The sequence below is a fragment of the Synchiropus splendidus genome, chromosome 11 (assembly GCF_027744825.2).
Source record: "Synchiropus splendidus isolate RoL2022-P1 chromosome 11, RoL_Sspl_1.0, whole genome shotgun sequence".
NCBI classification, from domain to species: domain Eukaryota; kingdom Metazoa; phylum Chordata; class Actinopteri; order Syngnathiformes; family Callionymidae; genus Synchiropus; species Synchiropus splendidus.
The window spans coordinates 595,884-612,245 of NC_071344.1; the positions used below are offsets into that span (position 1 = coordinate 595,884).

General features: G+C 49.1%; 1 protein-coding gene across 2 annotated transcripts; it reads left to right on the forward strand.

Moving 5' to 3' along the window:
* Positions 1–6,888: 6,888 nt before the first annotated feature.
* Positions 6,889–12,118, forward strand: tbx22 (T-box transcription factor 22). Of its 2 annotated transcripts, XM_053879595.1 has the most exons (8): positions 6,889–7,012; positions 7,088–7,259; positions 8,008–8,109; positions 8,650–8,824; positions 9,447–9,611; positions 11,017–11,081; positions 11,282–11,367; positions 11,434–12,118. In XM_053879595.1, exons 1-8 carry the CDS (start codon positions 6,904–6,906, stop codon positions 11,943–11,945), a joined length of 1,386 nt encoding a protein of 461 aa, XP_053735570.1. In that variant the 5' UTR covers positions 6,889–6,903; the 3' UTR covers positions 11,946–12,118. The 2 variants fall into 2 exon arrangements, with proteins under 2 accessions (XP_053735570.1, XP_053735569.1); XM_053879594.1 differs by having other exon boundaries at positions 6,904–7,259.
* Positions 12,119–16,362: the final 4,244 nt, after the last annotated feature.

The window sequence follows — 16,362 nt, forward strand, 5'->3', positions numbered from 1 at the left end:
GCTCTGCTGTGCAGAGGTGCAAGAATGAAAGGTCCGATTAGGGGCCTGCTGGAACTATTCAGCGGACGGCCTCATCTAACCAGCGCCGCTTCCCTCGCGCTGGGGCTCATGACTGACATGTGAATTGCAGTGTGTGGTGATGATAATAAGAGCGCTAACCGGGGCCAGGCCTGCGTCTTCCAGCCTGCGGCCAGCCTTCGCTGGCACGGCCTGAAAGTCGACTGCTGCCACCATCCGAAGAGGCAAATAAAAATGACAAGCGAACGGTGAAAGAAGCGCGGATTTTCACATGGCTCTGCCAGTTTTTTTCCCTCCACCTTTTGTTGACATAACAGGTCTGTCTTCCTAAATCCAAAGCGGCATGTGCGCGACGCACATTATGGCATTAGGAGACGGCGATCGACCGCTGAATGGGTTTGTTTTCCATGCCTTAACATCTTCCTGGGGAGAAGTTTCCACAACTCTGTAAAGCCCAGTAGATCCGAGTGGCCTGTTCAGTTGGAGCTGTGCTGGCCGGACGGCCCGTCTGGACCGTCGATGATGGGAAGGAAGAAGACGCTGGATTGGGATCCCAGCATGCAGAGAGAGTCTGACTCTCATTATCAATTAAGGTTGTTTGTGTTTCGTTCGACCGCAGCCATTGTGCTCACTCGCTGACAGGCCGGGGCAATTTTCATCAAACAAATTAGCGTTCCAAACAACGGGGATGGACGTGCCATGTCGCCGGGTGGACACATGAAGATCTGCAGGCGTTGAATATGAAGGGCGTGCTGTAAACACAGACTGAGGAAGCGACGGCGAGGAGGGAGACGATAATTCACAACACACTTGTGGTGAAAGGAAGAGCTGGGGTTTTGGCTACGTTCCTTGTTTTTCTCCTTGCCCTCATCGCTTGCGATTCACTCGAGGGATGCAGACAGGGCGAGTGAAGCGTGACTGCCGTGGCACATGAGCCATTAAATCTTCCGGCCGTGCGGGTGCGAGGAGGCGGGTGAGGGCACTGCCAGTGTGCGCCCCAGTGCTGCCCATCCAGCGGATGACTGGCACCAGCCATGCAGCCGGCGAGGATCCAGAAAGGGCTGTCCCATTTTACTTGGCGTCAGACAAGCTCTGTATCATCGCTTCATCTGATGACTTTAATACTGATGTGTCCGTTTTGAGAAGTTTAGTACAAATTGTCTTGAGGGAAAAGGGACTATGCTAGTGGAAGTTGCCAAGATCGTGGCTCTAAGTGCTGGGTTCAAAACAATCCATTCCCTAGTGAAAGTGCCCACTGCATGACCTCCATTTTGGAGCGTCATCCAGTGCCTGGAAGGTTACAGCGTGGATCGCTGTTGAGAGTGTGGAGGTCATTTGGAGTCATCCAGGAGAGACTCAGACTCCAGCCTGTGCACTGGCCGAGAGAAAGAAGCTAACTGTGGTGGCATCTAGATCAGGAGCCAGAGAGTTCTGCTTCCGCCTGGGATAAATCAGGTTTCAGGCTTGCTTATCGTCAGCAAATCTCTTCGGCAGCACTCGCAGAACCAGCTGATGAGGAGCTACGTTGGACGCATTTCAGCAGCGATTCAAGAGGAACATCAGACAAATGGGCCCGGGAGCGCGAGCTTATGTGGCGCAGATGTGACACAAACACAGCATGTCGTCGATGACATGTCAGGGTCCGAGGACTTTGTTTCCCTCCACAAGTTTGTGTCTTTCATCCTCCGTCTGAGGAAAAGAATCGGTTACAGACGGCTACCAGAAAATATCCGTCTTTAGGATACAATATTGGAAGCAGCAGCAGTCGGCTCCCTCCAGATGGCCCTTCACTCATTCCCAAACTCACATTCTATTTGCTCGCCGGCGAACTAAGTGTTTACAGCATTCTATAATCAAACACTCGGCATATGTCACGGCAGGCGAGTGGTGGAAGTTTGACGTTTGGCAGCGAGTGGGCATCCGCTCCTGCGGCCCGTGCCCAGAACAAGCCAGGCTCTCCCGCGCCACACAAACCCACTGCTCAGCATCAGGACCCAGCCTAAAACAAACCATCGGGGGGCCCCGTCACCTCCACTCAGCGCCGCGCGGCAGACAGACAGCCGTGTTTACAACATTCCCTAAGCATTTGCACGCGTTATGTACTGCTCCTGATTATTCCTTGGACGCAGGCCGACACACACACGTTGCAAATATCCATCACAGTAGAAACCTCTAAATTTGATTTGCATATTTTCCTGTTCGTACCTAAAATTAAAACTCTATGACCAATTCTTTGGACGTTTTAAGACTAATTTGTATTTGTTCAATCAAAGTCAAGCAAACAATTATCCACTTGAGCTCGAAAGTCAAAACTGGGTGCAAGGAATGATGTCATGCTTGGAGCGCTTTCCCGCTACAGCGCGTCGGAAAGAAAGGCAAAGGCAAGGATGGTCTTCTCCACACGACCAGACGATGTTGCAGTGTTTCCTGCCTGACATGACTGAGACTGCTCGTCGCCGGGTGGCAACATGGCAGCCCCGTCGGCTCTGAAGTCCAAAGTCTCACTGGGAAGCGACAGAGTGGACTTCAGGGAGTGAAGAGCAGTTTGCAGGGAAGACTGTCCGTCACTCTGAATGACATCACCCTCACTGCCGGAACATTATATCGCTGAGGAATTACAGCTTGTAGAGTTTAGCAGAAAAGTCACACTGTGTTTTGTCATGAACGACTTCATTCTTCACAATGCAGAAGCCCAGTCTGGCTTCCAGCTTCCAGTGGAACACTTCAGTTTGAGCTTGGCACACATTCACTCATAAAGTAAAACATGGATTTTTGCTGATTTAAATCACAGCATCAACTGTTTACAAGACAGGTCAGTTAGTTTGGGAGCCCTGGTGTTGGTGGTCAAGCAGTTTCCATCAAGGCACCTGGACTTTAGAAGGGTTTCCCTGAGAGGATATGGCATTGGGAGCAAGGGCTCAATCTTGTTTGTTTGTTGGTTACCACAGCAGCGGCGGACTTTACCATAGTGGTGCCCGACACAGCACGGAAAAACACCAGGCTGTCCTGCCATGACTTCACCAACTGGTCAGCCTCATCTCGGACAGGCCTGGGTCCAGCATTTGTACTAAAGAGGAAGTGATGGGTCAGCCTTCGAGACCAGCTGATGTGGGAACGTGTGTCCCACCGTGGGAAGGTGAACTGATGAGGCCATTCAAGTTCTTCCCCTTACTTATGTATTTATATATACTTAAACTCGCCAGGATTTTGAGAAACCGTTTGCCTTTACATTGTATCGAAAGACTTGTTCTACATGCCCTGCTTTGATCTGCTTTGACATAGCCTGGTTCTGATCTCAGAATGCGGTGAATGACTGCACTACAGGAAATCACGAGTTAGCCTGTGGTCCATTTCTCACGCTAACACCAGCACTTGGTTCCGAGCGCCCTCCTCTATGAAGCGCCCTCCGACGACCAAGTGAAATGACTGACGTCCCTCAGTATTGGGACGACACCTGATGAGGTCACGGGTAAAGACGGCGTGTCATTGGCTGCCGTGCTGTGTTTTGTTTCCAGCATATCCAGTGTTGGGGACAACGTTTTGGAAATCCCACCTCCAGCATTTCTGCAACCTCTTGCATCGGCGCTGATCATCTCACTTGGTTTGGTGAACCAGCGGAGGAGAAATGGGCGGAGCCTATGTTGACAGATGTGTGAGAGGTGTGAGGATGCTAACGTTAGCCTGGATGCTAGCCCACTGTTGTTTGTTCAGGAGAAATCCAAACCTACTGTTGAACATCCATGTTGCATTGTTCATGTTGTGGGACACGGTGGAGCATGTGGCTGGCTGACGTGTGACACCAGAGACACAGGAAAGAGTGGTCCTGGCTAATGACATGTCCCTGTTGTCCTGTCCAACACTGTTGTGAAATCAAGTCCTTTGGTCTCCTGGACATCTCTCCACACTTCATCTTCCCACGTGGTTTCAAGTCAGCTCCGGAGCTCCCTGGGTTTGAAGGGATCATTTCAAGTGGCGAACACGCCACACTGACAGGTGACACGCAGAGCCCAGTGTTAGGGTCAAAAACCAGTGTTCGGGGGAGAAATGGGACACAGCCTTAGACTCCCCAAATGTTGTGTCAAGCTCATGAACAAAAGAGTCACATCGTCACCCTGAATACTCATCCTGACCCTGACCATTCCTCTTGAACATCTGGAAATGCCACGGCAAGGAAACCACCTGAATCTACCAAGAAGACCCATGAGAAGCGGCCACATGTCGTGTCAAGCTTGTGAACGTCAGGAGTGGCCACAGCCGACTGTGTCGGCCCCGCTCCGCCTTCACTCTGTCCAAGCTCACGTGAAGAAGAGCGGCACCTTCAACTGAACCCTGCGTCCAAAGCCGACAGCCAGTCATCAATTGAAGAGCAATTATCGGCACATGATTATCAATTAGACGGACGCAAAGCACGGCTTCATCTTTAAGCCGACAAAATGCCTCTAATTGCCGCTTGTCATCAAACTTCCGCAATTAATGGAAACCTGAGGTTCCTGCTTAATTGGATTGAAGTCCTCCAGTTCCTCCAGACATTGTGTCTAATAAGAGGAACCATGTGTTGCTCACGTCCAGCACAACAACAGCAGACCTCCTGCTGTTGGGACGTGAGGCGTCACCACTGACACCAGTGTTGGAGCCAGCGTGGAAAAGTCTTCTCACTCCCGAGTGCAAGGCGGCAGCGGCGGCGAACCTGCCGCGCGTTCTTCCGGCCACATTTATAAACTCCTTCTGGGAGATGGACAAGTTTGAAGGGAGTGAACACAACCCCAGGAAGAGTGCCACGATGACAGAGAACATGTGATTCCTCTTGGTCATAGTTCTCCATTTCCCGGCCGGACTGGGAGAATTCCATCAGCAACCAAACCAAGCGTGCCGTAAACACAGCGCTCATTTGTTTTCCCCTCACAGCAATTATGTGATGTGATTAAAAAACATTTTAAACGCAGCCCTGGCTGACTTGTATTTGTGTAAAGCGGATCTATTTCATGTCGAGCAGTAATGTAATAATCCTGAGCTGTCGTTACGGCCCAGCCGCTCCGTGAGCCCAGCTCCGTCTGATTTCCGCACTTATGAGAACCAGACCGCTGCGCCACACTTGCCGGCCACCGCAAGAAGAGGAGGAGAAGAATTAGGAGAGGGAGTAAATCCCGCTCGTCCTCCTGTGCAACTGGAGCCCTTTAAGAGATGCCTGCAAATTAATAAAGGAAGCGTGGGTTTGAGCGGAGGGGAGCTGATATTCTACCATCCAGATGGTTTGGATAAACAGACTCAAATATTTGGACCTCAGTCTTCCTCTTGTCTTCTAGAAGGCCCTTTCTTTTTACGCACTCTTTCCATTCTCGGGCCAAAGCAAAGTCTGGCCCCGGGGCCACATGCGGACCACTCCCTGCATTTTTCTGGCCACCGGGATCATTTCAAAAGTCAATATTTGGATATTTATACAGATCTCTGATGTAAACCATTTACAGTTCATCTAGTTTATTAGGATTGTCTGCATCTGTTCGCAAAACAACTGATAAACAAAATCTTCCCATGATCCAAGAAAAATGTCTGTCCTCATGTGGCGGAGGCCTGCGCTCACAGAGTGCTTTTTTAATACAGTTATTTAACTCAATTTAAAATAATATTTCAATTTTTCTTTTCAAACGTATTCATTTCAATGATAGCACTTACAGCACATCTATTTTGAGTCCTCGAAGCAGCTTTTTGCAATTGTATTTAAATGAGTAAAGTAGTGACAATCTTCCAATGAAATGTCAAAAGAAAAATGCTTATCATCAAATAAGAACCAAAGGCTTTTCTTCCTTCACTCTCAGTGTGATAATCCGCTCTCCTCGGTGAATGATCACTCACTTCAGATGAGAAATGTCCACCTCATGAAAACAGAGCCGAAGCCATGTATGAGCTTCACCTGTGTAGATGCTTGATAAGAACACCAAACATGATGATGTGCACAACAACAAGCCAGAGACAGAGAACAGCTGAGGGAATCAACCCTCAGATCAGCCGTCACCAGGAGAGGCGTCTGCCACTCCAGGAGAGGGAAGGGCTTCCATCAGGTCAGCACACACTACCCACATGATGTGGCACTTCAACATCACGGATGATGACTGATACTCTGATGATACACTTGTCACATTACTGATTCCTCACAATCATCACCAGAAATCCTTCAAACGTGCAAATGCATTGAACCACTTTAACACTGGTGCAAATAACAACATCTGATATCAACTGGTTCAAAACATCGCACAATAAAAAGATGATTTAGTACGGATAACATAGGTGTTTGGGGTGAGTGCATAATTTTGCGGTAAGATGTTGCAGATATCAACGGTTTGACTGTGTTGCAACACGTCCATCCATGACCTCCAGACTGTGACGTGACGCTAGAAGGCCAAAGCCGTGGGCCCTGCATGGCTCTAACGGAGCTGCACGCTCACAGGACTCTTGTTGTCTCCTGGTTGAAACGAGTCGGTCTGGCGTCTTTGGGATCACCTCGAATATTTTATTATTCTTATTGAGCCTCGTTTTAAAGATAATTAAAAGCGATTATTTTGACAACAATCTGTGATTGAACGCGTCATAAATACGTTTGAGCTCATTGTCGGAGGAGTTGCGGGGCCGCGTGCGCCCTCCTTCTCTGTGACGCGCGCACCGACAGGATCCGGAGCTCCAGGCTCGTCGTGACTCAGAGGGAAGACTCGGCACTGACGTGGATGAAGGGGCTGAGTGCGAGACCTTGCGGTGCGTGGGAAGAGGCGTGTCACTGATCCAAGTTTTGGATGAAGGCGCGCGTCTTGGAGAGCGCATGGACACGCACTGGCTCGATCACTGCTGAGGGCTGGTGTCCGGGCCGAGTCTGAAGTCGGAACCGCGAGGATCAGCATGCAGGGGCTCAGCTCGCGGGCGCACGCGTTCTCCGTGGAGGCGCTGGTCGGGAAGCCGAGCAAGAGGAGGAAACTGTCGGAGACACTCGAGCTCAGCTCTGACTGCGGTGAGACGCTGCCTTGGATCATTGTGTGCTGTTCTGTTCTGGGTCCCAGTGTGTCTAACGGTCAAGGCCCGTCAGAGTTTCCACTGGATTCGACGGCGGGCCGCACGGATGAGGGGCGCTGTGATGACCCGCCGGGAGAGGACTCCGAGCCGGAGGACCGTGGGGTCCGAGTGGAGCTGCAGGGCTCCGAGCTGTGGAAGAGATTCTTTGAGATCGGAACTGAGATGATCATCACCAAAGCCGGCAGGTAACTGAAGACCTGGTGTTATTACAACTGAGTGAGCGCATGAAAATACAGGGCCAGTGTTCTGTTTAAAATACAACGGACGCCTTTTAACCGACAACTGCATTTCAAAACGAGGCAATCGAGCTGGAATCTGAAAAGAAAGTGGCCGAAATAACGTTTGATGAAATAGAAAATCATCTTCGTCTACGCTTAAATTTTATAGTGTTTACTCGGGAAAATAAAACGACAAGTACATAAATACTAATGTGCGTTTGGTATGATTTTATTTTACATTACTGTGCATCTACATTTGAAATATTTCGTGAGCCCCAACAGTGGAATTTTTATTTCGTCTGTCGCGTTTAATCGGCTACCGAAGGCCGCAGAGCCTCTCAACCGGCAGAAAGTAACAGGCCTGTGAAACAACTTGAGCTGAGCACGAAAACCATTCTTCTGTCTGTCTGCGAAATTCTTATGTGGGTCCATAGAAAGTTATTCGACTGCGACCTTTAACTTGATCACATTATCAACGCTCGTATTGGACATAAAAGCCTTGTGAATTAGATGGAATGAAGAGAGGAATTCCTTTCCATCAGTGCTCGTTTACCACTTCCATTATCTTTTTAATATGTTCATGTATATTGAATTATTCACTGGCGTCACGATGTTCACAGAGCCTTGTCTAAGAACACCCTCAATAAAACAGATACGGAGAGAGAACATGCGCGGTGATCAACTCCTCAATCCGTCTTTGATTCTCACGGCGCAGGAGGATGTTCCCATCCGTGCGGGTCAAAGTGCGCAACCTGGACCCTTGTCAGCAGTATTACATGGCCATGGACGTCATGCCGGTGGACTCCAAGCGCTACAGGTGGGTTCGGTTCTGGGGATTGGACCCTGACAGCGACCCCCCTGTGTGACCCCCAGAAATGAACGTGACTTATTCACGTATGACTACTTTAATTCGGCTGAAATTAAAGAAGCAAGCAGAACCAAAATAACTCTAATAAGGATGTTGCTATGGTAACATCAAAAGCGCTGCTAAATATTTGATTAGAAAAATAATTCATTATATTATTATTATTTTTTGTTTGTTATATTACTTGAAGTCATCGGGGGGAAAGTTATTTTTGTCATTAAAATGAATGCGGAAGTGGACGGAAATAGACTTCCTTTTTGTAGAGACCTTTTTGACATAAGACATTATTTTGGGGAAATTATTATGATCATTTCAATTGGATAAGGGTTTGAGTCAGAAAGAAAATTCTGATACATATATTGTAAATATCTACAGGCTGCATACAGCACATGAGCGGAAATGGATTGCAAAACATACATAGCAAAACATATATACCGGTAGTTAAAAAAACAAACAAACAAACAAACAAACCTGTGGCGTGTGCGCTCGTAGGTACGTGTACCACAGCTCGCAGTGGATGGTGGCGGGAAACACGGACCACTCCTGCATCGCCCCCAGACTCTACGTGCACCCGGACTCTCCGTGCGCCGGGGAGACCTGGATGCGACAAGTCATCAGCTTTGACCGAGTCAAACTGACCAACAACGAAATGGACGATAAGGGGCATGTAGGTAACACAACTGAGCATGCGCGCTGTTTTTCTTTACACGGATGAGTGTAATTTATCATAGTGAAAGTTGTGCAGAAAAATAGCACCGGTGGTTTTTATTTGTGGTTTCTAGCCTCTCCTGTTTCCCGTGTTCTCAGCCGGGTTCCAGGGTGTGGCATGGTGCCCCCTCTTTGAACCCCAAGCCTCCGTCGTGTCACCAGTCTCTTGCTTTGTTGTTCATAAGAATCTGTCTTTCAAACGTGTCATCGTGGAGCAGAAATTCAAAATCCTGCTCCGGAGCTCCCGTGTGAAGTCATTGTGACAGACAGAGATAATAACGCTTCAGGGAAAGGTTTTTTGAGAGGTGCATTTCAGGCACGCGACAAAAATAAGCGTCATCATTTCAAGGGTTTCAAGGAAAGTTTTGTGCCGTTTATTATACGAATCCACACAAAACTATGTTGGGAAATGTACTGCGCAGTTCCCTCAATTCATTTCGACTGAATTATGATTGGATTTGTTTTGAAGAGAGAAGGAAGAAAACCGTGTCCAGTGGCCTGGTCCTATATCTGAGGAGCTTGCAGTAGTTTGAGTCACATGCGTCCATGAGGCCAACATGACACAAGGTTTGTTTCTCCAGATCATTCTGCAGTCGATGCACAAGTACAAGCCGCGTGTGCACGTCATCCAGCACGACCCTCGCATGGACCTGTCTCGGATCCAGTCGCTGCCTGCGGAGGGCGTCCACAGCTTCTCCTTCCCAGAGACGGAATTCACCACCGTCACCGCCTATCAGAACCAACAGGTAGCGCCACATGCCCTCGCATTCTCTGCTGCAGAGCCGCTGGTTTACACGTGGAAAACGACATTTCAGCTCCGGCGTAAAGACCGCATCCCGGTGGCTTAAGACAGGTCTTTTTTCCTGGGTTGGTTTTCATTTTATATATAATGTTTTAAGTTGACTTGGCGACTGTTATATTCCCGACGTGCATGCAAACAATTAGGAACTCAGCCAGTGATACTCTTTTGCATCCGTTTATGTTCCTGAACTACCGGACTACAAACACACACACACGTATTAATGGGCAGGCGAATCACTTATGCATGATTGCTGTATTTCTACATAACAAAAAGTAGTGCTTCTATTTTAAAAAAATAAAATAACATAGTATTTTTGCAAATACATAACAGCGACTCTTAATTGCCCGGACAGGTTGTCTGCTTCTGTCCCCCTGATTAAAAAAAACAAAAAACAAACACGGATTAATTATAGGTTTATCATGAATCGCAATGAATCACATTGTAATCTGTAAAGTAAATAAACAAGTAACGTTTTTAGCGCCCTCTCATTAAGGCTCCTTCATTGGGGACGTACATCAGAAAGTGAGGCGCAGCTGGAACTGGTGACTGAAAAGTGCTCAGTGAATGGAAGCTTTGCATCAGTGAATCGTGTTTGGAATTCATGAATCGAAGTCAATCAGTTCACATCCCAGCCCCAACCTGAACGTTTGTGTCATCGCACCGCTGGTGTTTAAATATCTGACGGTTTAACGCACAATGACAGGATGTAACTTTGAGTTTTACCATCTTTATGTGAGCCATTCATTGGAAGTTGAATGTCTCCCACACGACAGCTGCATTACGCCTCATCTACAAATGATGCGGAATCAGATCTTGCTGTGTTGGGCTTGTGCGCGTCATTTTGGACGAACGCTCGCGAGTGCCAGCGTCACAGACTGTTAGCGTGAAGGTTCTGGTGGTCATCCCACGTGCGTCTATCTTCCTCTGCTCCTTTAAGAAGATGACACGCTCCACAGACTCTTGGATCAGGCTCCATCTTGAATTGCACTGTATCCCGTGTTTCTGGGCTTGTGCTTGCTCCAGGGTGACGGGGGTTGACCCCAATTTTGGCTTCCAGTCCTCCATCAACAGAGCGGCCTGCGTGGAGCGCCAGCTCTTTTCATCAGGGTTCAATTTACGATCAGCAAACGTATTATTACAGAAACTCAGCAGCAAGCTGTGGTGGCGCTGACCGCCGCCGTCCGCAGCCCAATAAAACCAAAATCTATGTTTGAGATGGCTGGCCGCCCCGGGTGCTGCTGGGAAATGTAGTCTCGGAGGGCAGCTGGTGCTAGTCTCCGCGCGGCTGTAAGTCTGAGCTCATGGTTGATTTAATACATGCGCATGTTTGTGTCTTCCATCTGACCCAGATCACCAAGCTGAAGATTGACAGGAACCCCTTCGCCAAAGGCTTCAGAGATCCGGGAAGAAATCGGTACGGACGTTCACGATGCGTTGTTAAAGATGCAGACAGGACTCAATAAAAGAGAGGCTCGAAAGTGAACCACTGAAAGCGGACACCTCCTAAAACTGCAGCACTGTGCTGAGCAGAATTTCACACCTCTCAAAATGAGTCCTGAAAAGGCCCGAGTAGCCCTTCCCCGTGCTCATTTCTCTGTGTGTCTGCTGGCGCAGGGGGGTGCTGGACGGACTTCTGGAGTCCTATCCCTGGAGAGCTCCTCTCACTCTGGACTTCAAGCCGTTCGCCCTGCAGCTCAATGGTATGGTTCACAGCAGCTCTTGTTACTTTTGGGTCGGTCTCAGCAGTGGTGTGTTGGTCTTCACAGGGAGCTCCGGCTCAGCCAGCAGTGCCGGTGCCTCGCTCAAGAGCCTCCTGCCTCTCTCCCCGACCTCACCCCTCCATCCTTTCTCCTGCCAAGATGCCACACTCTCCACCATTGCGGTGCCTCTCTACGGAAAGACGCCCCAGTCCTCCAGAGCCTTCCCCTCCCTGGGAGCTGACCGACTGCGAGGCCTCCCGTCTTTATCCCCCCTCGCCGAGCTGCCGCTCCTCTCTGTGCTGCAGGGGAAGAAGCCGCCCCACTGCAGGGAGCCATGTCTCCCGGGGTCACCCATCAGCACCCCCTGCCTGATACCCATCACCAGCCCGCTCAGCCCGCAGGGACCCGCTTCCTCTCTTCTTCCTCGGCTGCCGGACACCTACTGTCTGTACCGCTACGGCTTCCCGCTGAACCCCGCGCTGACGGCCATCGCTCGCCACGCCAAGCTGGCCGACGCCACCACGGACTGTCTGCTGCGGCAGTCACCGTGGAACCACACCACCAACCACTGCTTGTGACTGCACTTTACGGCCCGGCGAGACAAAGGAGGGCGCTTCTCCTAGACGGACTTTGAGGAGTCGAGAAGCCCGGACACAGCTGTATTTAAAGACTACCGTTTCATTTGGATCCAAGAGTGAGCGGCTTGACCTAGAGTGCGCGCTGTAGTGCAGTAACCAAAGACCGCCAGCCGTCGGACCAGAGGTACGTAGCTTCGCAAGTTGGATACAGCCATGGGAATTGCTTTTTTTCATCTATGTCTTTTGTATCGTTTTAGTCATAGCAGGACGATTCGTATTTTTGCTTCACTGAATGTTGTGTCCAAAGGAACAAATTAAAACTGACGGTTGTTTTCATGAATTGCCCCGTGTTTGTCAGTGTGGTCCAATTATCTTTAACAACAGAGGGGGCAGAGTGAAATATACGGGGTCAGTGTCATAAAAAAGAACAGAATGACAGGGTTTTAGAAATTGACCGCTGGCTCTTGTGACCTTTTATAAGAGCTTCACCTGTTGCTGTGCATTATGGGACCTTTGGTGTGAGTGCTTTGGAACAGGTGCATCGTCTATGGACACACCTTGAGTTTTACTCCTGGCTCTGGTCTGAATCCTTCGATAACCGGCCTGGTTCTGTCCGGATTATGCCTCTTCCTCTCCAAGATCGGCAAATGCACGACTGGCTCATCTCTTTCAACATGAGCCTCAAAGATAATCTTGTGCTCTGGAGTGTGTGAAGAGCGAATTTGCCCCAAAAATCTGCTCTGGAAGCGACTTAAATCTGTTCAATATTTGTAGTCAAAAATCTGGTGGTCGGTGACGTGGAACGGAATCAGGCCAATCGAGGAGCGTCTCGACTGAGAAACAGGGATGTGAAGGCCAAGACTTTTGACTCCTTTTATGACAATAAACACGATTAATCCTCCAGATTAAATCTCACTCCCATCTGCCGCCAACTTCACCTGGTCCATTCCTTCAGGTGTCCAGTCACCTGCGACTCCTCGACTGGTGCTGGGACAGAGGGTGATGCTGGGGCGCACCACAAAGATAAGAATCAACGGCAGATGATTTTAATCCTAATCTGTAGGGTCTGTGGCTGATCAAATGGATGAAGTCCCTTTATTCAGAGGTCAGGTGAAGTCTGGAACCGAAAACCCAGGCGTGGTTCAAAACCCTGCACCCTTTACTGCAGCCACCGCCAGGTTCCTGGGAAAGATCCAGGAAGTGAGCTAGAATTGTGTTTCTCCACCAGATCTGAGCTGCAGCTGGTGGACGTCTAGTGGCGGTGGCATCGGCATAATCTCTTGCAGGCTTCAGGAGGAACAACTGCAGAGGGATTTTTAACACGGAAGCTCGGGGCGCCGTGAGGCCCGACTTCTATTCTCTGCATCGAAAAGTCCGCCCTGAAATTAGGTTGTTGTTTGATCCATGGCCAAGATGATCCAGCGCTTGAGTCCCTATTGTCGGGTCGACTCTCGCTGAGCAAAGCTAGCTTGAAGAGAAACGCCGAACTGAGATGCATTTTGTGGGTCTGAAAATTCCCCAGGCCTTTTTTGCTTTTAAAGCTAGCAAATAAGCCTGGAGCAGCACAGGGTGTCTCTCTTTCTGAACTGCAGTGTCACATGGTCAGGTTCCACATGTCCACCCTCTGAAGCTAAAGCCTCCGATCAAACATCAATCCCTCAGCAATAAATACAAATGAAATGGCATCATCTAGTAAAAGGCAACTTGTCTTGTCACAGCGAGGACTTGAGGGCAGGAGATCAGAACTCTTGCTTTACAGAAGGTTCTCACACTGTGATCACACAGGGAAATATGACGAGGAAGACGTCACAGAAAAGAAAAAGACAAATTCTCGATTGAAGAATTTTTTAAGAAATGAGAGAAAAAGACACTTGAAATGTGTGAAAAAATATACATCAGATTTGCATACTGTTAAAGGAAGCTAAATAAAAGGAAATAGATGCTGAAATAAAACAAGTAAAAATATGCAGACAAAATACATAAAATCGTTTATATTTAAAAAAAACATGATTTTCTTTTGCCCTTTACTTTAATATTATTTTAACATGTATTTTTCTTTTTAAAAAAACATTTAAATTCATGCAATTATAAAGTAAATAAAAAGTGATTTCTTTCAGTGAATCCCTTATAGAAGTCATCGCCGAGGTGGTGTTTAACAAGAGTGCAACCAGGAGCACAACCGTTTCAAGGGTTTTGACCTGTGGCTGCGGGGACCTTTTATAAGAGCAGTGCGTTATGGAACCAGTTTGTTCTCAAGCGTCAACAAATGCGAAGTTGGGGAGGCTGCTGGCGAGCGCTGGGGCCCTGGCGAGGAGGACACGCCCGCGCAGCCGCTGATGTGATAATTCCTGCCTTCAGCTCCAGCGCCAGCCCTCCTCCGCCCTCTCAGCAAAACTAGAAACAGCGGTTTTAGGCAAAGCGGGGGAAATGGCCTGTTTCCCGACAAAGGCCCATAAGCAAACAGCAATTTAGCTGTCAGGGCCCAGCATGACGGCGGGCCCGGCATGACGGCGCGCGATGGACGTGGAAATAGCAGGAAGGAGTAAATTGGGGCGGGAGATGACTCGGGGCCGGGAGCCAGAGGTCAGGTGCGCGGCCATCTCAACAGCGCGGCTTTTGTCCGCAGACGGTGGTAATCTGCTCCGATACCTGATACTGTCTGTCACGTCCATGTTTGGCTTCGCACCACAATCAGGCCCTCTGATCTCTCAATGAGACCAATTGCTTTCATACCAGGCGACGTGAACTCTGCACCTGACACGCACGAGTCCACGCACACGGCAGTGCAGAGCTCAGGGTTTGAACGAGAAACAACCGCAGCAAATATTGGCACAAGCATCATGTTTACAGCCTGAATCGCCAGCGCGGTGAGAGTTTTTTCAAAGGAAGAACCAGCCGCTCTAGACGCTTTGATTTGGAGAAAAGCTCTGTGGGAGGAAATCAGAGTGAAACTCACACTCCACACAGAAGTTGCTTCACGCTGGACGAAAGCAGCCAAACTAATTTTGTTATGTTAATTCAGGAGCTAGTTCGGAGAGTCGTGTCAGTTGGAGTTAAGAAGATTCGCAGTAGGGTTGAGGTTTCGTTGGACACAAGGTTCCCACAGCAGGTGGCGCTGTGGAGGGAGCCCACAAGTCCAGAACATGATGGAAGTCAAGCAGCTTGTTTAGGTGCCGCTCACTGCGCGGTGAGTTCAAGACAAGCTCGGGACTTCCAGCTTCCCCTTGTGAAGTTCGCTGCTGCCCACACAGTCAGGGGAAGTTAGCCCTTAGACAAGGAAAAGAGAAATGAAACTGAACAGGTTTGACATGTGAAGCAGTTGAAAAACTCCCGCCTCCACTGGGCTGACTGTCACCCTCAGGCTGGCTGAAGGCGCTCGATAATGTGTCGACATCACCCCGGAGGAGCGGCGACAACTGAGACCACACGGAAGCGGGTCTGAACCGGCTCAGTAAAAACACCAGGAGGGATGGTTCCGGACGGCTCCGGAGTGACTGACAGCTCGTAAAGAGAGAGAAACCCGACCCCAAAGTCATTCCTTTCCAATCATGTGAAATGGCATCCTGGAACAGGAGAGACGCGCGGCGTGTGTAAATATACTCGGCCCTCATTAGATTAGCAATTACCAGACACACACACACACGTCTCGTCCCTCGCGGCGCTCCGATTTGAGTCTGATGCTATTTTCTCTGCAAACTCAATAAAAGCTGGTTATTTATCAGGTGGGGTTTTGGGACGCGGCGGAGCTCAGCTGTGCAGCTGGAAGTGGAACCAGCTGCAGCCCAAATTCAGTTACGGCGGCTGAGGAATTCCTAACGCTAGTTTACAGTTTCACAGATATTTAAAAATCATCTCCACAAAACATGTCCAGAGATGACTGGGCTGAGCTTGGTCAACGATCACATCACGGTGAAGCCTTTGTCTTTCAGCCAACACTTTTGAGGGACGGGTCCAGCAAATCCATAGTCTCCTGGAAAGATGGTGTGGCCAACCCAGATTTATAGCTCTATCTCTCTATCTATCCATCCATCCGTCAACGCATCTATCTGTCTATAGATCTATCCATCTATCGAGCTCTCTATCATCCGTCCGTCCGTCCGTCCGTCCTTCTGTCTGTCCGTCCATCTATCTATCTACTGCTTCTGTTGTCTGGACCATCTCTTAACTTTGTGTCCAAAGACCTCCCTGTCTTCAACTTTGACTCTTCTTCTAGTCTCTAATAAAACCACCAAATATTACGAATGAATACTGTTTCAGTTTTGAGCTCTCCGGCTGCTGAGCTCCACAAAGATCAGAGTTGAGCACAGTCATCTCTCACTCTCTCACTCTCACTCCGGGTTTGTGCATCCACAGCCTGAGCGGTTTTAGGGGGGTGAGGGGGTGGATCGGCATGCGCTCCCCGACAAGCTCCTGTCTC